A 19,877-nucleotide genomic window follows, 5' to 3' on the forward strand; every position below is an offset into this window, starting at 1 on the left:
TATGCGCGTACATGGGTGATATGAAACATGCCCATAACGTTCACAGGATTCTCGGAATTCATGAATAAACGTTTTTTTACAAGTATCATAATGCAATTTATAATAGAAAGGGGTTGTTTTGTTACTCTTTGTAGAGGTGTTGTCAGAGAGTGGATGTTAACTGGTGTAAATGCAACGCATCCGCGTCAGAGGTCATTTACATAAGTGAAAATGGTTTAAAATAAATGCATGTCATTCTCTCTATTCCTTTCATCTTCAAATACAATTGTATTTCAGATGGAACATGGCATTGTGGAGATGCAGTACAATCACTAAGACAGGAGGAATTTAGTTATTTGAGCATCTTTATTGAGATAAAACCAACACATTAAGCATGCAAGATGAACAGAACTTTACATACAGTTGAGCAAAGGCCAGAGTGAACAAATTGAGTATTGTATTGGCATTGTGTGTGGATATCTTAAACATGGTTTTCACCCCCCCCCCCAAACTGTGATTACGCTTTTCTTTTTACACAGATTTCTAGAATCATTCAATATTTAAATATTAAATATGTATTTATTTGCCTGTAAGAACTATAGCAAATGTGGTGAAAGTTTAAAGTACACACAAAACACTCAATTTTGCACAATTCTTTGAAGGTTACAATAAGTTTCAGTTTATTATTGAACATATGAAATATTCCACATATAGTATTTATGAGCAAAGGGAGAATCCGGTTGAAACTTCATATAAATGATAACTGCAAAAGCATCCATTCTGATCATGAATAAAATAGTCTGCATTGGTTCGGTATGTGCTTAATAGGAACGGATGGCGGGAGGGATAGCAGCACAGTCCTCTGCATCCAGTGAGTGATCAATAACCGGTCTGTAGCTCAGAGTTACCTGTAACAAAAGCACAGAAGGGAGAAATTAGTGAGTGATGGCAAATGTACATTGGCATGTAACCTAGACTCCGCTATCATTGTGCTGTTAAGCATGAACATATGTTACAATTAGGCTTGAGGGATATACCGTATACAAACGTATGCTTTTGATTGGGGACGGGGGGGGGACGGGGGACGGGGTGTTGCTACACCACTGCTTATAACTAACTATAAGTTAAGTATAACTACAGTGGCATGTATTCATGGACATGGATGCCAAGGGAGGCCAGGCTTCCCCCCAAAAATGGCCCAAATAATAATAAATTATTATAAAGAAATCTTTCGTCTGCATTTCATACATTTTCCTTCAATTAGCAAAGGGCTGAATGTATCATCTCACTGACCCGGTCTCTGTATGTGTAGACCATCTATCTGATGCTGTCTGGTCAACAAAAAAAATGTAATTGTTGCTGCCCGTAGCATTGAATGTAAGCAAAGCCAGCGAGCATTTGGCCTCCCTTGCTGAAAATGTTTTATACAATAACCAAATCAGCGTTGAGTTAAACTGAGTGAGCTCAGCTATAAATGGTCCTGGCCCACACAAAAAAAGTATCAAGGGAAGCCAGTTTGGATTTGGCTTCAGACCAATCACACCAAGCCAAACGTCATTGACAGAACTTGAATTGTTGCATCTCGTTGTGTGGTTGTCCTCCGGTGGGCTAAAATTGTCCCTTTCCTAAATTAGCCATGGATGGCGATAGGGAGTTGGACTTGTGGTTTTACTTAATTATCCATACTGGCCAATGATTAGAACAGCGATCCTGATCCAACCATACATTCATACATTGTTCCTCTGGCCTGAGAGGATGTAAGTTCAATATGTAGCTAGATGTAGTAGGCTAATGTTAACTAGCTGGCTCATCGTTACCCATGAAATCAAGTTGGGCTAACAAGCAAGTATTTTAGCCAGGTAGCCTAGGACAACAAAAAAATAAAGTGTACAGAGTCATAGACCACTTCGCTAACATGAAAAGAGGATGGCATTGGCGTTTCTCTACAAGTAGGGTGAATCAACATGTTTTTCTACTTACGCACACACTCACAACCACACAGAAATCAGTGCCATGGATAGCCACATTTCGCTTACGTTGATTGGACTAAATTGTTTTTGGAATCTTTTAGTTGTCACTATTAGACTAAACAGAGGTGATTTGATGATGTTGAAGTGGTTCTGGAATAGTGGAGGCAGGTCCTGTTTTTGCAGCAACTGTGGTTCTAAATCAATAGTTGTGAAAATGTCAGCAACATTAATTTGATTGACCATGCTGTAGGTCATTTAACTGTTTGTTACATGCAATGTGTTTTCTGGACTTCACCGGACAGATGTTGCCCTCTAGTTTTGTGATGAAACAAATGGTTGACTTTATATCACAGTGTCAAGGCATATGAACTAACAGGTTATAGAGCAACACAATTATCACAACACATAGGTTGTAATATTGCTTCTTTTTTTTTAACCCTGGCAGTTATACCACTCAACCCTAGTTACAATTAATCCTGTCATTTATATTTAGAAAAATGAAGTTAACGCAATCATTAGGCATCAATTTGGTTTACCTTCCCGGTCTTAGGATCCACAGTGGACAGGGTGTGTTTCCTCCAGTGCTCTTCAATGGGCTTCTTCACCTGTCCCGCCAGAGGCCTGGCGTAGTCAAGCTCATCCATACGGTCCTGCAATGTTAAATGGGCCTCTTTCAGAATGACATCTGTCTACATACTGTTACAACTACTGCTGGAGAGAGTGCCTATAGTTGTTTTATGGTGGATGTTTACACAAAAGCATTGTCTGTCAATATGCATTACTTTCAGCTCCCCCAAAATATGTCCACATCGAGACCCCTACTGTGAAGCAAAATGCAACCATTGGATGCATAGAAGAAGTAAATCTCACTTTACCAGACACAAAATGTTCATTGCAGACCAGGCTAGTATAGGAGTGGTTTGTGTCTTCAGTTCTTACCTTGAAGTCCTCTCTGGAGTGGGCTCCCCTGCTCTCCTGGCGCTGCTCAGCAGAGTTGATGGTCTGCACAGCGTTCAGCATAAGGTTCTGCAGCTCCAGGGTCTCCACCAAGTCAGTGTTCCACACAATACCTGAGGGGGAGGGAGACAGAGTGAATAGCTGAGGGGGAGGGAGAGAGAGTGAATAGCTGAGGGGGAGGGAGAGAGAGTGAATAGCTGAGGGGGAGGGAGAGAGAGTGAATAGCTGAGGGGGAGGGAGAGAGAGTGAATAGCTGAGGGGGAGGGAGAGAGAGTGAATAGCTGAGGGGGAGGGAGAGAGTGAATAGCTGAGGGGGAGGGAGAGAGTGAATAGCTGAGGGGGAGGGAGACAGTGAATAGCTGAGGGGGAGGGAGACAGAGTGAATAGCTGAGGGGGAGGGAGAGAGTGAATAGCTGAGGGGGAGGGAGAGAGTGAATAGCTGAGGGGGAGGGAGAGAGAGTAAATAGCTGAGGGGGAGGGAGAGAGTAAATAGCTGAGGGGGAGGGAGAGAGAATAGCTGAGGGGGAGGGAGAGAGAGAATAGCTGAGGGGGAGGGAGAGAGTGTGAATAGCTGAGGGGGAGGGAGAGAGTGTGAATAGCTGAGGGGGAGGGAGAGAGTGAATAGCTGAGGGGGAGGGAGAGAGTGAATAGCTGAGGGGGAGGGAGACAGAGAGAATAGCTGAGGGGGAGGGAGAGAGAGTGAATAGCTGAGGGGGAGGGAGAGAGAGTGAATACCTGAGGGGGAGGGAGAGAGAGTGAATACCTGAGGGGGAGGGAGAGAGAGTGAATACCTGAGGGGGAGGGAGAGAGAGTGAATACCTGAGGGGGAGGGAGAGAGAGTGAATACCTGAGGGGGAGGGAGAGAGAGTGAATAGCTGAGGGGGAGGGAGAGAGAGTGAATAGCTGAGGGGGAGGGAGAGAGAGAGAATATCTGAGGGGGAGGGAGAGAGAGTGAATAGCTGAGGGGGAGGGAGAGAGAGTGAATAGCTGAGGGGGAGGGAGAGAGAGTGAATAGCTGAGGGGGAGGGAGAGAGAGTGAATAGCTGAGGGGGAGGGAGAGAGTAAATAGCTGAGGGGGAGGGAGAGAGAGTGAATAGCTGAGGGGGAGGGAGAGAGTAAATAGCTGAGGGGGAGGGAGAGAGAGTGAATAGCTGAGGGGGAGAGAGAGAGTAAATAGCTGAGGGGGAGGGAGAGAGTAAATAGCTGAGGGGGAGGGAGAGAGAGTGAATAGCTGAGGGGGAGGGAGAGAGAGTGAATAGCTGAGGGGGAGGGAGAGAGAGTGAATAGCTGAGGGGGAGGGAGAGAGAGTGAATAGCTGAGGGGGAGGGAGAGAGTGAATAGCTGAGGGGGAGGGAGAGAGTGAATAGCTGAGGGGGAGGGAGAGAGTGAATAGCTGAGGGGGAGGGAGAGAGTGAATAGCTGAGGGGGAGGGAGAGAGTGAATAGCTGAGGGGGAGGGAGAGAGTGAATAGCTGAGGGGGAGGGAGAGAGTGAATAGCTGAGGGGGAGGGAGACAGAGTGAATAGCTGAGGGGGAGGGAGAGAGAGTGAATAGCTGAGGGGGAGGGAGACAGAGTGAATAGCTGAGGGGGAGGGAGAGAGAGTGAATAGCTGAGGGGGAGGGAGAGAGAGTGAATAGCTGAGGGGGAGGGAGAGAGAGTGAATAGCTGAGGGGGAGGGAGAGAGTAAATAGCTGAGGGGGAGGGAGAGAGTGAATGACAGTGCTACAGAACATCTTTACGTGCATGTTTGAAGTTTTTACAACCAAGCCCAACAAATGGGACAACAAAGATCGGCCTCTGTAAGAAGGGGAAAGTCTATTCTTATCACATCAGCAGAGGGAATGAGATGCCGACCTCTGTCGAAGGTCTTGATGTCGTCCAGGGTTTGGTAGACGGCGTCCATCTTGTCACATCCCTCCTTCAGGACCTTGCCGGTACGGAACACAGCGGCGTGGTTCTGCATGGTCTGACAGCGGAGAGAGGAACGCATGCTTAGAGAAGACGTGATGGTACTGTACAAATCCTCAAAGCCCATTACCTGTACATTTGACAAACATCCAAGGTCAATTCCCTATTATGGATGTTAGACATCCGTTCCATATTTTAGGATCCATACCTTCTGCATGTTCACTCTGATCTCAGAGGTCCTTATGTTGCCATCAGCAAACCTCAGCTTGTCCAGGTTGGCCACAGACTCCTCTCCTGCGTTGGGCTTCAGGGGGGAGAGCTTCTCTCCTTCAGAACCATCACATTGCCAGGATTGTAAAAATATATTTAACTATTTAAAATCTGTTATTTCATCCAGGTTAGTCCAATTGTGATAATTTTTCAAGAGGAGTCTTGGCATTCACATTGAAAAACTGTGGGACAATCCATTAATGCATGTGATTTTTGTCTTGATGTCATATACGGGGAAAGGTTTGAAAAACAGAGAGTATGAAGTTGTTACCTGGAGTGCAGATGTCAGTGATTGTGTGAGCGCAGGCGCGTCCAAACACCACCAGATCCAACAGGGAGTTGGCTCCCAGACGGTTGGCACCATGGACACTGGCACAGGCAGCCTCGCCACAGGCAAACAGCCCTGGCACCACCTTATCACCCTCCTCGGGCGTGTGGGTGATGACCTGTGGGAGAACAGGACAGTAAATAATTATATAATAAAAAAGGTTTAATGTAATCAAACTAGGGGAGGTCCAGTTTAAAAGACTCACTCTTCACAGAGCTCTCATTGTATCTGTCTACTTATTTTAGAGTTATTCAACAGGACTTTAAAAAAAGAAAAATATGCAGATCTAGTGCATTTATTTGCTATGGGTACTGCTAGTTACCTGTCCCCTGTAGTTGGTGGGGATTCCTCCCATGTTGTAGTGTACAGTGGGCAGGACGGGGATGGGCTCTTTGGTGACGTCCACGCCGGCGAAGATCATGGCGGTCTCAGAGATGCCGGGTAGACGAGTGGCCAACTGCTGTGGGGGGAGATGGTGCAGCTGCAGGTATGCATGGTCCTTCTCTGGGCCACATCCCCTAGTGACACATATACAGGACTGTTAGCACGACAGGTTCACGTGGGGTTTCTCTGGGTCACTCAGATACAGGGCTGTTGTCATGACAGGTTCACGTGGGGTTTCTCTGGGTCACTCAGATACAGGGCTGTTAGCATGACAGGTTCACGTGGGGTTTCTCTGGGTCACTCAGATACAGGGCTGTTGTCATGACAGGTTCACGTGGGGTTTCTCTGGGTCACTCAGATACAGGGCTGTTAGCATGACAGGTTCACGTGGGGTTTCTCTGGGTCACTCAGATACAGGGCTGTTAGAATGACAGGTTCACGTGGGGTTTCTCTGGGTCACTCAGATACAGGGCTGTTGGCATGACAGGTTCATGTGGGGTTTCTCTGGGTCACTCAGATACAGGGCTGTTAGCATTACAGTAGTCTTTCACAACTGAAACTCATAGCGAGGTGGGGTCATCCCCATTGGAATTTGGAAGTTATGGGTAGATTACAAATTAATTCCATTTGGCCTTGATCTTACCTGCCCTCTCGAATCTCGATGGTAATGGAGCGGGACACCACGTCTCTGGAGGCCAGGTCCTTGGCGTTAGGAGCGTACCGCTCCATAAAGCGCTCACCCTCACTGTTGATGAGGATTCCTCCCTCACCACGGCAACCCTCTGTAATCAGACAGCCGGCTCCATAGATGCCTAGAGGGATAACGTTATATGAAATCAGCACTGAGGGAGGGCACTTCACACCCAATGATATTTATAGTATGATTATGTTTCCACAGTATGTAAAGGGTTAGTCTGCCAGCCCTCTGACTTACATCACCATGTGATTGACTTATCCGACATCAACGATACTATGTTATGAAACACACAGGATTATTCAGCAGTTACCTTCCGACTAAGCACAGAAACATTTTCAAGACGACACTTCTGATAGGCCTATTCTGAGCGCTAATCCATTCTTCTCCAATAAAATATTTATTTAAATGTTATTTTTGTCTCATAAGTCCATCCCCTAGCAGACAGGCCTGTATTGCCAATCCGATATGGGACTGACCTGTAGGGTGGAACTGGACAAACTCCAGGTCTTGGCAGGGCAGGCCTGCACGGGTCACCATGGCATTACCGTCTCCTGTGCTGGTGTGGGCTGAGGTGCAGCTGAAGTAGGTACGGCCATAACCACTAGATCGAGCAGAGGCAGGAGTAAGACTCAGGGCACAATAGGAGTACTTTAAATTGTCATCAAGGAGGCACCTTCTGTTCAGGTGTGAATTGTTAAAAAGTTATTTGGTAAAACAAAGCTCCTACACCCAAATTACATGGAACAAGTCTTCTAACTATACTTATTCGCTACAGAAACACCCGATACAGAGAGACAGATACATACCCTGTGGCGATGACCATGTTCTTGGATCTGAATACATATCCTGTGGCAATGACTGTTCTTGGACCTGAATACATACCCTGTGGCAATGACTGTTCTTGGACCTGAATACATACCCTGTGGCAATGACCGTGTTCTTGGATCTGAAGCGGTGGATCGATCCGTCCTCCATACACAGAGCAATTACTCCCCTGCACTCGCCATCCTCCATCAGCAGGTCCAGGGCAAAGTACTCCACAAAGTAGCTGGTGTCATACCTCAGAGACTAAATAAGTGAGAAGCATAGAAGAGTGATAGATGACCGACTGGCAAAAACAGGCCAGAATTTGAGATTTGGGACTCTAAAAGCAGTGTGTCAGCAAAAGGGGATTCAGAGGACTGCAAGTGGTAAATTATGGGATTTTGAGTTTTGAGAGTGTGACGTACTCGTCCGTAGAGTGTGTGCAGGAGGGAGTGGCCAGTTCTGTCAGCTACGCAGCAGCACCGGTGGGCCTGGCCTCCCTTGCCAAACTTCAGACTCTGGCCTCCAAAAGCCCTCTGGTAGATTTTACCATCCTCGGTACGACTGAAGGGCATACCAAAGTTCTCCAGCTGGGGACACAAAACAAAAAAAAGTCAACTCACTGCTTCACAACAGTTATTTTCATAACAGGAAGCTAGACAAATTAAGTTAGCTAAGAAATAATACATGAATGTTTTAATTTGATCAGGCTATCAGTGTTTGTGTTGATGTTGTGCCAATCCTTTGTGATTAAGGGGATTTCAACGGAATCCCCCCAGAGGCTACATAATTACACTTGCATTTTAGCTCAATATTTAATTACACAGAATGTATTGAATCAAATTTAGATCTTAACAGATTAAGAGCATTGAAAGGCCACTTCCACTTGTTCTGATACATCAGAAGGTATGAAAAAGGACATCCCATGAATAGTCCAAGTATGATGGGCCCTTGATTTCTACTGCAGCTCTTTTAGCATGGAGCCTTATTCCACCTCCCCTGTTAGCAGGCCACATTCCCCCGATGGACCCTTCTTCCACCTCCCCTGTTAGCAGGCCACATTCCCCCGATGGACCCTTCTTCCACCTCCCCTGTTAGCAGGCCACATTCCCCTGATGGACCCTTCTTCCACCTCCCCTGTTAGCAGGCCACATTCCCCCGATGGACCCTTCTTCCACCTCCCCTGTTAGCAGGCCACATTCCCCCGATGGACCCTTCTACCACCTCCCCTGTTAGCAGGCCACATTCCCCTGATGGACCCTTCTTCCACCTCCCCTGTTAGCAGGCCACATTCCCCTGATGGACCCTTCTTCCACCTCCCCTGTTAGCAGGCCACATTCCCCTGATGGACCCTTCTTCCACCTCCCCTGTTAGCAGGCCACATTCCCCTGATGGACCCTTCTTCCACCTCCCCTGTTAGCAGGCCACATTCCCCTGATGGACCCTTCTTCCACCTCCCCTGTTAGCAGGCCACATTCCCCTGATGGACCCTTCTTCCACCTCCCCTGTTAGCAGGCCACATTCCCCTGATGGACCCTTCTTCCACCTCCCCTGTTAGCAGGCCACATTCCCCTGATGGACCCTTCTTCCACCTCCCCTGTTAGCAGGCCACATTCCCCCGATGGACCCTTCTTCCACCTCCTGTTAGCAGGCCACATTCCCCCGATGGACCCTTCTTCCACCTCCCCTGTTAGCAGGCCACATTCCCCCGATGGACCCTTCTTCCACCTCCCCTGTTAGCAGGCCACATTCCCCCGATGGACCCTTATTCCACCTCCCCTTTCAAGAGGCTGTTGGTTAGGTTTCCATACATGGCAATATTTGCTATCTAAGAACTGTCAGAGGCATAGTTTAATTTAAGTTACCGTGTGTGTGCGTGTGTGTGTGTGTGTGTGTCACCTCCACCACAGCATGTGGAGCCTGCTCTGTCATGTAGTGTATGGCATCCTGGTCTCCCAGCCAATCAGATCCCTTCACCGTATCGTAGAAGTGCCACCTCCAATCATCTCCCTCCATGTTTCCAAGGGCTGCGTTGATCCCACCCTAAATGCAAAAACAACTGTTTAGGACCACTGGGAGAAAGATAAATCATCTTAAAGGAATAATGGGCATTTTGTCAGTGCAGAGAGTGCGTCAAGGACAGTTTCAAAGTGCATGATCAGCATGAACTTTGGACGGCTTTATGTCGAGACCGCATGGAGGTAGGCTTAATACAAGTGCAACACATTAAGGTGGCTGATAACGCCACTGCAGTTGGGATATGGTTGATTCATTGTGACTTTAAAAATGGCATTGCTGCCTTCCGTGGACAGAGTGAAAGCTGCCTCATAATGAACTGTTAAAAATGCAACACCTAAAAAAGGGGACATTCTGGAATATTCCCTCCTGTGACATGGTCACATTCCATTGATTCTTGTAGATATAACTTGACTTACCTGTGCAGCAACCGTGTGTGACCTGGTGGGGAACAGCTTTGTGACACAAGCTGTGTTGAAGCCAGCCTCAGACAGACCGAAAGCAGCACGCAGCCCTGCTCCGCCAGCACCCACAACCACTGCATCAAACTCATGGTCTACCACAGGGTACTGTGTGGACATCTGTAAACAACGACCCACAAAACAGAGCTGCATTTCAGTATTTTCTCTAGTTAAGAGTTTTGTTTATACAAATTGCCTCTACAAGCACTGAGACAAATACAAATTCAAAAAGTCAATATAGTTTGTGCAACAATTTTTTTTTTTTTTACTTAATCCATTCATATAGCACTGTCAATGATGAACATGGGAATATGCAGACTTACGCCATCTGATACTTTAGAGTTGTTCTGCCCATAGACTGAGAAGTGGAGCTTCCTGGAGCTCTGGGATATTGCAGGAAGCTAAATGGGGAGGGGAGGGTAGGGTAGGTCAATATAGGCCTAAATTATAGGCTATGCTTGGCTATTGATTTAAGTACTGAAATGCTTAAGAACACTAGGCTAATCCACACAATGGCAATGGCTTTTTTTTCTTCAAGTTAATGTATACCTTTACTATGGGTTTCTAAAGTTAGTCTAGTTTGCTCACTGTTTTCAAATGCAGCAGAAACCCATCAAGCTGATTGTGACATAAATAAGGTGAGAACACTGTAGCAACAAAGTTGTCTAGTTGTGTTAAAAAAAAAAATCACTACACAACATGCATAATAGTGCTTCATAATAGCATTCCAACCAATATTTCTGAGAGGAGAGATACACATTTGTACGTGTGTAAACACAGACTAATGTGTTGGAGAATTCGGATTCATTTACATTACGTCGTGACAAAGAGATTTCAAAATCGTATAGCTAGGTAAACGTCTCTGGCATCGTAGATTATCCTCACTTCCTCCCATCTAAACAAAGAGTTTATTTTCTTATTCTTCCGCAACCAGTCTCAACATCCCCTCTTAAAACACAGCATGCATTCAAAACAGCCGAGACATTATTTGTGATTTTTGTTTTTTAATCAGTGATCGACTGACAACAAACTCAGCCAACAGTTCGTTTTGCATGGCCCGGTGCCCCGGTGAATGGAGATTTCTCTTTAGGTTCAATGGAATTGTCGTAAATTTCAAACACCGCCTTCTCGGGGCACCGGGCCATGCAAAACGAATTCGCCCACTGGGAACTAGCCACAGATCCTTAAGTAACTTTGCCTTACTTGACCTTCAATGCACTGATGTTTATAGCTACCGTAAGACTCAACCCACCCGCAATACTTAAGCAATGAAAAGTATATTAAATCAAGTTATTCGTCAGAATCGAATGCTATGGAAATGTAAAATGACAACATTGAAACTGCGACAGAAACGACGCTGGCTCCCTCTTCGTATTGTATAGAAAATAATAGCTACAGTAGCTAACGTTAGCTACGTTACGAAACCCCAGCAATGGTGAACCATCATTACCTGCTGATGCTGCTAATACCAGCTCATATGAACACATTCACGTAGTCAACATATAAAGTAGGTCATAGTGATATTCTAAAGCAACAGTTTGTTTCCAAATACTTACCGCCTTGGCTGACAGCACCTTTTTGGCGAGGACACGGGAGGCAGTACACACCGCAGCCATGATGGGTACTCGTTTCGTCTGATATAATCAACGTTACCAAACCGCTCTGACATATCTTGGGTCCCAGTTTATACCAGTGCCGGAGTATACCATCTCAAGAGAGGGGTTCTTTTGGTCAAGGGAAAAATAAATAATCCTCATTGATGAAATACAGAATTCATTATATAGTCAAGTAATTTATATGTAAAGGTTATCATAGTTTACAAACCAAATAATTCGCTTTCCGTCATTATATTGACGATATCTAAATTAACTCAATTTTAACTCCCCTCTGCGGATTCTAGGTGGGAAATTACGGAATGTTTATTTTCATAAGAGAGACGACTGAGGTTCGATTGAAGAGACATTCTTGAACATAAAGGTATCTGCAAGGTTATTTAATCCATGCTTTCCTTTTGGTAATTGGTTTGAATGGAATTGACTGCATAATGTATTGAGACAGATTAGCCTTTCCAAAACAAAGCTAGCTGTCAAGATGATGAGGCAAAACCTTCTTTTGAAGAATTGTGTCTGTGTGATCGATCTCCTTGCTATGACAGTTATAGCTTGGCAGTCAACTGTGTAATTTATCTTCAGTAAAGATATGCCCCCTCAATTCTGAATGATGTGGTCATCTTGCACAAATGACCCCATTTGTACGTCAATAAATTGTTTCATGATTGTGTTCTTATAACGTTACCAGAGCAGTTAACTCTATTATGGTGTGCTGCCCATTCACATTAGTCAGAGATGATAACACTCATTGAATTTACTGTATGCTACCTCTGCAGGCCAGACGAACAACCTGACGCTAAGGATATACTGTACTGCTGCTCCCGGACGAGGCCCAAATCCCTGTCATTCGCATGAAGATGAGACTGAGATTCAGAGGCTGCAGATCCGGATGAGTGGTGAGAATCTGTCGGCGACTGGGTAACCCGCCTGTACCATCCGTCCAATTGGCCGACATGCAATCACTTTTCGCAACAAAGTACGTTCATCTCTAGGAGACAGAAAGCGTCTCCTTCCTGATCGGTATGACAGCTGTATTGTTATTATAACTGGAAGAGCTCCGTTCAAGACTATCCTACTAACGGGACATTAAAAACTGTAATATCACAGAGTCGTGCCCGAACGACGACATGGATAATATACAGTTGGCTGGGTTTTCCGTGCATCAGCCAGACACAACAGCTACCCCGGGTAAGACAAGGGGGGGTGGTCTGGGTCTATTTGTCAGTAACAGCTGGTGTGCGATCTTTAATATTAAGGAAGTCTCAGGCCGGAGTGGCGGCAATGGGAACAAGTGGAACTACGCCCTACTGGTGCCCATGATTGACCTACCTGCCTTCCGTAAGTACTGTATTACATATACACAAGCTGCATGCTCAAGGACCTCTGCAGGAGCACAGAGCAGCTTGTCTGTTGACTAGACATAAGTTAATTACGTGTAACGTTGCTGACTCAACATTACTTTGCTATGAGAAGGCCACTGTGCTCAGTTTACAGACATCCATTTTAGGCCAATGAATATGTACTGTACTGTTGATGTCTTATTAAATGCATTAACTATCTAAATGCACTTCCTGCAATCCAAGATTGGCATGTCAGATGACAAATGTTCCTTACTCTCATTTGGTAAAATAAGGTCTGAACAAGTGGCAACATTCCATAACTTGTAAGGCACAGGTAAAAGACAACAAGCTATATGTGTCCATCTTTCAGGGTTGATCTGTTCCAGGGAGTCACAGAGGGAGGTCCGACAAGTGCTTTCAGGCTATCCGTGATGACATTGAGCTGAAGTACAAGGAGACACTGGGAGAGAACCGACAGAAAACGGTCCACCTGGAGGAGAAGAACCGCGTGCAGGGCTACCGCCAGACCATAGCCTCCCAGAGCTAGCAGCTGATGGAGGAGTGCAGGAGGCTTAGCCAGGAGCAGGAATCCCTGACTGGGGAGAAGAGCCGGCTAGGGCCCTCTTCCACATGGCTCTGGAGAGGGAGAGAGAGTGGCACCAAGGGGCTGTGGCTGCTCTGAGGGAGGTGAAGGAGGGTCTGGTGAAGAGGCAGGCCTTCTACAGCATCCTGGTGCCCTGGGAGAAGAGGCTGGAAATGGAGATGGACGTGCTTGCAGGGAACGGGCTCTCGCCCAGCTGGACATGGAGGCCGGCTTTAAGGACATCTTTAAAAATGACCTCCAATGTGCACAGTCCCTGAACATGGACAAGCGCAAGAACGATAGTCTTAGCTCAGATACTGGCAGCTGCAGGTCACACTACAGAAACACAGGAGAGGCCACGCTGTTGGAAACACGGTCTAGCAATCTATGATGTATCTGGGATTATGATCCAAACTGATATTTATTAATGATGTGTAATAGGTCAAAGGAGGAAGGGGAAAAAATTGAAATGAGGACAGAAAATCACTGTTGTTGAATTCCAAAATGTGTATAGGGCAGTCTGACCTTCACCATGCTTTAGCTGAACAATATGGTAAACGCTGTAAAGCACTTATTGAATCTAAAATGGTATTTGCATGAGCAATAGAATCCTATCATGTACTGCCTTTTTCCATCTTATATCTCAAATCTGTATGTTTATGGGTTCCGCAAAATAAAGTACCAGACTGACAATGTATATCAGTTTATTTACATTTTATTTTATTAAAATTTTTGTTGTTATTATTATGAACAAAACCAATACAAAAACAGAAATATACAAACAAGAGTACATAAACCTAACAGACAGGGGTATTACATATCGAGATACATTTTCAATTTGTCAAAAAGTTTTATGGTACGTATTGCTTTTTTGTTTTTACACTTCCTGATCATTTCAAAATAATATTTCAATTATATCTTAAACAATGTGAAGAGGGGTTTGTTCTCTGCCCACTTCATTTTATGGATAAAGAATCTGCCATGAAAAATAAACAAAGGAACAATGAAAGTTGTTCCAGTTCCAGTCCACTTGTCCTAGGGCTGCATTCCAGTATATTCTAGTAGAGGGAATAGTAGGCCGTCGTTGTAAATAATAATTTGTTCTTAACTGACTTGCCACGTTAAATAAAGGTTAAATAAAACATTTTTAAAAACATCTTGATATAGAAGTGTATGGATGTGTTTGTTTAGTCATTTCACCAGTAGGTGTCAATGTTGTATTATTTGCTGGAGAGGATACAAACTGTCCCAAAATGTTTCGTCTTGAAACAATGAGGAGAGAAAATGGCAGCCCTGTGACAAAATAGACACCCAGGAAGAAAAAGATGGCGGAAGTGGATGCTGAGTTCGAATCAAACCAATATGCCATAGAAGAAGAAGAGGAAGGTAGGGCGATAGGATGCAGGATGATTATGATGGAGATAATGACACCAGATTACATATCTCTTGGAGTATATTTGTTTCATAGCAATGATGGAATTCGTATAGGTCTATAGTATTTTCGTTGTCATCCTCTATTGGTTTTAATGTTTACAGATCCGGAGTTGATGATGGAATCGCTGATGACAGTTCAGATGAAGAGCCACCTCTTAAGTCCAGGAAACCAATAATGAATGAGCTCCTGAAAGACTGAAGAAACTTCTGGATAGGATCCTTCATCTCAATTTCCACCTAAAATGTCATACCTAAATCTAACTGCCTGTAGCTAGGGACCTGAAGCAAGGATATGCATATTCCTGATACTATTTGAAAGGAAACACTTTGAAGTTTGTGAAGATGTGAAGTGACAATATAACAACAGATCTGGTTAAAGATAAAACCAACAAAAAAACATGTGTTTTCTATTTGTATTTTTATTGCATCATCTTTGAAATGCAAAAGAAAGGCCATACATTGAGATAGGAAGCTGGGGGTCATTTAGATGTTGTCCACAACAGGGCAACAGTGTGTGTGCAAAGTTTCAGATTAATACATTTAAGAATGAGAGAGCTACATAATATTTAGTATGAAGTCTCCCAGGTGTCCCTCACGAGTTTGCCAAAATGCACACAAGTGGCCGAATTGGTAAATTGCAACATTTTCAAGTACATACTGTAGCTAGAGAGAACGTACACACATGCTATGGTAATAAACAATTTAAGTTTACACACAAAGATGAAGGGGCTTTACTTTCAATCCTGACTGCCTTTTAGGTCGAAATGTTGGTGGAAGTGGTTCCCTCATCCTCTAGGACAGTGTGCCAACGGTCCTCCAACCTCAGTGGTAGTTGTCGCTGGTGCGCTGGCCCTCCTCCACTTCTGGGCTGGCCTCTTCACACCTCTAGATGGCTGCGCGGGGGTGGGGGTGGAGTCAGAGACAGCAGCAGGGGTCAGACTGGAGGAACCAGTTCCTACGTTTGAATGAGTGAGGGGATGGAGGACTTGAATGTAGTCTCTTTGTTGTTGGCTCCCAGAGGTAATCTGAATCAGAGTCTCTACCACTATTGAGGATGAAAAAAAATTCAGTTAGAAGTCAAGTTTACTATTACTTATTTTATTTAACGTTTATTTTAGCAAGGAGGTGAGCCCTGCATCAATACTTTTACTGATGCATCAAATACATAAAACACAGCACACATATAAACAAGTATATTATATAGAGTATGGGGAACACAATCACTATAAAGAAACATGTGGCAATGAGTCACTCAAAAACCACAGCCACAGCATGTGATAGACAAACATAAGATACACATAGGTTATGCTAATACATAGAATGCCTCAGGTCTATATATACAGTCAGGTCCATAAATATTTGGACATTGACCAAGTTAGTATTATTTTAGCTGTCTACCACAGCATATTGGAGTTGAAATTAAACAATGACTATGAGCTGAAAGAGCAGACTTTCAGCTTTAATTTGAGGGTATTTACATCCAAATTGGGTGGACGGTGTAGGAATTAAAGCACTTTTTATATGTGGTCCCCCCCATTTTTAAGGGACCAAAAGTAATTGGACAACTGTCTGCTCAGCTATTCCATGGTCAGGTGTGTTATTCCCTCATTAGTTCATTTACAAGGAAGCAGATAAAAGGTCTAGAGATGATTTCAAGTGTTGCATTTGCATTTGGAATCTGTTGTTGTTAACCCTCAATATGAAGTCCAAAGAGTTGTCACTGTCAGTGAAGCGAGCCATCATTAGGCTGACAAATCAAAACAAACCCATCAGACTGATAGCTAAAATATTAGGTGTGGCCAAATCAACTATTTTGTACATTCTTAAAAAGAAAGAACACACTGACGAGCTCAGAAACACCAAAAGGCCCGGAAGACCACGGAATGCAACTGTGGTGGATGACAGAAGAATTCTTTCCCTGGTGAAGAAAAACCACTTCACAACAGTTGTCCAGATCAAGAACACCCTCCAGGAGGTAGGCGTATCTGTGTCAAAGTTAACACATACGGTTTACTACAAGATGTAAACCATTGATAAGCCTCAAAAACAGGAAGACCATGTTCGTTTGTCGAAAAACATCTAAAAACGCCTGTACTGTTCTGGAATAACATCCAATGGACAGATGAGACAAAGATCAACTTGAACCAGAATGATGGGAAGAGAAGTGTATGGAGAAGGGAAGGAACTGCTTATGATCCAAAGCATACCACCTCATCTGTGAAGTATGGTGGAGGTAGTGTTATGGTGTGGGCATGTATGGCTGGCAATGGAACTGGTTCCAATGTGCAGGGGCACCGGTTAGTTGAGGTAGTATGTACATGTAGGTAGAGTTAATTAAAGTGACTATGCATAGATGACAACAGAGAGTGGCAGTGGTGTGGAGAAAGAGGGGGGGGGGGGGCAATAGTCTGGGTAGCCATTTGATTAGATGTTCAGGGGGGTAGAAGGGTAGAAGCTGTTTAGAAGCCTCTTGAACCTAGACTTGGTGCTCCGGTACCGCTTGCCGTGTGGTAGAAGAGAGAACACTAGGGTGGCTGGAGTCTTTGACAATTTTCAGGGCCTTCCTCTGACACCGCCTGGTATAGAGGTCCTGGATGGCAGGAAGCTTGCCCCCAGTGATGTACTGGGCCATTCTCACTACCCTCTGTAGTGCCTTGCGGTCGTAGGCCGAGCAGTTGCCATACCAGGCAGTGATGCAACCAGTCAGGATGCTCTTGATGGTGCAGCTGTAGAACCTTTTGAGGATCTGAGGACTCATGCCAAATCATTTCAGTCTCCTGAGGGGGAATAGGTTTTGTTGTGCCCGCTTCACGACTGACTTGGTGTGCTTGGACCATGTTAGTTTGTTGGTGATGTGGACACCAAGGAACTTGAAGCTCTCAACCTGATCCACTGCAGCCCCATCGATAAGAATGGGAGTGTGCGCGGCCCTCTTTTTCCTGTAGTCCACAATCATCTTCTTTGTCTTGATCACGTTGAGGGAGAGGTTGTTGTCTTGGCATCACATGGCCAGGTCTCTGACTTCCTCCCTATAGGGTGTCTCGTTGTTGTCGGTGATCAGGCCTACCACTGATGTGTCATCGGCAAATTTAATGATGGTGTTGGAGTCGTCCCTGGCCGTGCAGTCATAAATGAACAAGGAGTACAGGAGGGGGCTGAGCACGCACCCCTGAGGGGCCCCGTGTTGAGGATTGGCGTGGCGGATATGTTGTTGCTTACCCTTACCACCTGGGCGCGGCCCGTCAGGAAGTCCAGGATCCAGTTGCAGAGGGAGGTGTTTAGTCCCAGGGTCCTTAGCTTATTGATGAGCTTTTGAGGGCACAATGGTGTTGAACACTGAGCTGTAGTCAATGAAGAGCATTCTCACATAGGTGTTCCTTTTGTCCAGGTGGGAAAGTGTAGTGTGGAGTGCAATAGAGACTGTATCATCTGTGGATCTGTTGGGGTGGTATGCAAATTGGAGTGGTTATAGGGTTTCTGGGATGATGGTGTTGATGTGAGCCATGACCAGCCATTCAAAGCACTTCATGGCTACAGACGTGAGTGCTACGGGTCGGTAGTCATTTAGGCAGGTTTCCTTAGTGTTCTTGGGCACAGGGACTATGGTGGTCTGCTTAAAACATATTGGTATTACAGACTCGGACAGAGACAGGTTGATAATGTCAGTGAAGACACTTGCTAGTTGGTCAGCGCATGCTCGCAGTACACGTCCTGGTAATCCGCCTGGCCCTGCAGCCAAGTGAATGTTGACCTGTCTAAAGGTCTTACTCACATTGGCTGCGGAGAGCGTGATCACACATTCTTCCGGTACAGCTGGCAGCTCTCATGCACGTTTCAGTGTTATTTGCCTCGAAGCGAACATAGAAGTAGTTTAGCTCGTCCGGTAGGCTCGTGTCACTGGGCCGCTCTTCTCTGTGCTTCCCTTTGTAGTCTGTAATGGTTTGCAGGCCCTGCCACATCCAAGGAGCGTCAGAGCCGGTGTAGTACGACTCGATTTTGGTCCTGTATTGACGCTTTGCCTGTTTGATGGTTCGTCGGAGGGCATAGCGGGATTTCTTATAAACTTCCGGATTAGAGTCCCGCTCCTTGAAAGCGGCAGCTCTAGCCTTTAACTCAGTGCGGATGCTGCCTGTAATCCATGGTTTCTGGTTGGGGTATGTACGTACGGTCACTGTGAGGACGACGTCATCAATGCACTTATTGATGTAGCCAATGACTGATGTGGTGTACTCCTCAATGCCATTGGAGGAATCCCGGAACATATTCCAGTCTGTGCTAGCAAAACAGTCCTGTAGCTTAGCATCTGCTTCATCTGACCACTTTTTTATTCATCTAGTCGCTGGTGCTTCCTACTTTAATTTTTGCTTATAAGCAGGAATCAGGATAGAATTATGGTTAGATTTGCCAAATGGAGGGCGAGGGAGAGCTTTGTATGCATCTCTGTGTGTGGAGTATAGGTGGTCCAGAGTTCTTTTCCCTCTGGTTGCACATTTAACATGTTGATAGAAATTAGGTAAAACTGATTTAAGTTTCCCTGCATTAAAGTCCCCGGTTACTAGGAGCACCGCCTCTGGGTGAACGTTTTCTTGTTTGCTTATGGCGGAATACAGCTCATTCAATGCTATCTTGGTGCCAACCTCTGACAGTGGTGGTATGTAAACAGCTACAAAGAATATAGATGAAAACTCTCTCGGTAGGTCATGTGGTCTGCAGCTTATCATGAGAAACTCTACCTCAGGCAACCAATGGCTCGAGACTTCCTTAGATATCATGCATCAGCTGTTACAAAAATACATAGACCTCCGCCCCTTGTTTTACCAGACACCGCTGTTCTATCCTGCCGGTACATCGTATAACCAGCCAGCTGTATGTTGATATTGTCGTCGTTCAGCCATGACTCCGTGAAGCATAAGATGTTACAGATTTTAATGTCCCGTTGGTAGTTTAATCTTCCCAATAACTCGTCCATTTTATTGTCCAAAGTTTGCATGTTTGCGAGCAGAATTGAGGGGAGTGGGGGTTTATTCGATCGCCTCGTACTCCTCAGGGCTATATTATCTGCTCAGATTAAGCCAAATGCTTCAAAACTCATTGGACGGCGCCTCACAGTGCAGATGGACAATGACCCGAAGCATA

At 45.2% G+C, this 19,877-nt stretch overlaps 1 protein-coding gene and 1 pseudogene across 1 annotated transcript; one reads left to right on the forward strand and one right to left on the reverse strand.

Moving 5' to 3' along the window:
- Positions 1-326: 326 nt before the first annotated feature.
- LOC139555244 (succinate dehydrogenase [ubiquinone] flavoprotein subunit, mitochondrial-like) lies at positions 327-11,493 on the reverse strand. The gene is made up of 15 exons (XM_071368885.1): positions 11,331-11,493; positions 10,098-10,175; positions 9,733-9,894; positions 9,197-9,340; positions 7,723-7,887; positions 7,413-7,561; positions 6,970-7,094; positions 6,440-6,608; positions 5,735-5,930; positions 5,356-5,530; positions 5,023-5,141; positions 4,761-4,872; positions 2,889-3,019; positions 2,486-2,599; positions 327-887 (listed from the first exon to the last, which is right to left on the reverse strand). Exons 1-15 carry the CDS (start codon positions 11,388-11,390, stop codon positions 801-803), a joined length of 1,986 nt encoding a protein of 661 aa, XP_071224986.1. The 5' UTR covers positions 11,391-11,493; the 3' UTR covers positions 327-800.
- Positions 11,494-12,370: 877 nt separating this feature from the next.
- LOC139555245 (coiled-coil domain-containing protein 127-like) lies at positions 12,371-13,754 on the forward strand (annotated as a pseudogene).
- The last annotated feature ends 6,123 nt before the right edge of the window (positions 13,755-19,877 follow it).

Source organism: Salvelinus alpinus, chromosome 26, assembly GCF_045679555.1.
Source record: "Salvelinus alpinus chromosome 26, SLU_Salpinus.1, whole genome shotgun sequence".
In the NCBI taxonomy this organism is placed as follows: Eukaryota; Metazoa; Chordata; class Actinopteri; order Salmoniformes; family Salmonidae; genus Salvelinus; species Salvelinus alpinus.

What these genes read in the sequence shown, in the direction of transcription:
- LOC139555244 (XM_071368885.1), bottom strand. Translation starts at nt 11,390, where the DNA reads ATGGCTGCGGTGTGTACTGCCTCCCGTGTCCTCGCCAAAAAGGTGCTG. An exon ending in CTCCACATGCTGTGGTGGAG is followed by an intron (nt 7,888 to 9,196) that starts GTGACACACACA and finishes TTGTGTCCCCAG; the next exon opens with CTGGAGAACTTTGGTATGCC. An exon ending in CACTGACATCTGCACTCCAG is followed by an intron (nt 5,142 to 5,355) that starts GTAACAACTTCA and finishes ATGGTTCTGAAG; the next exon opens with GAGAGAAGCTCTCCCCCCTG.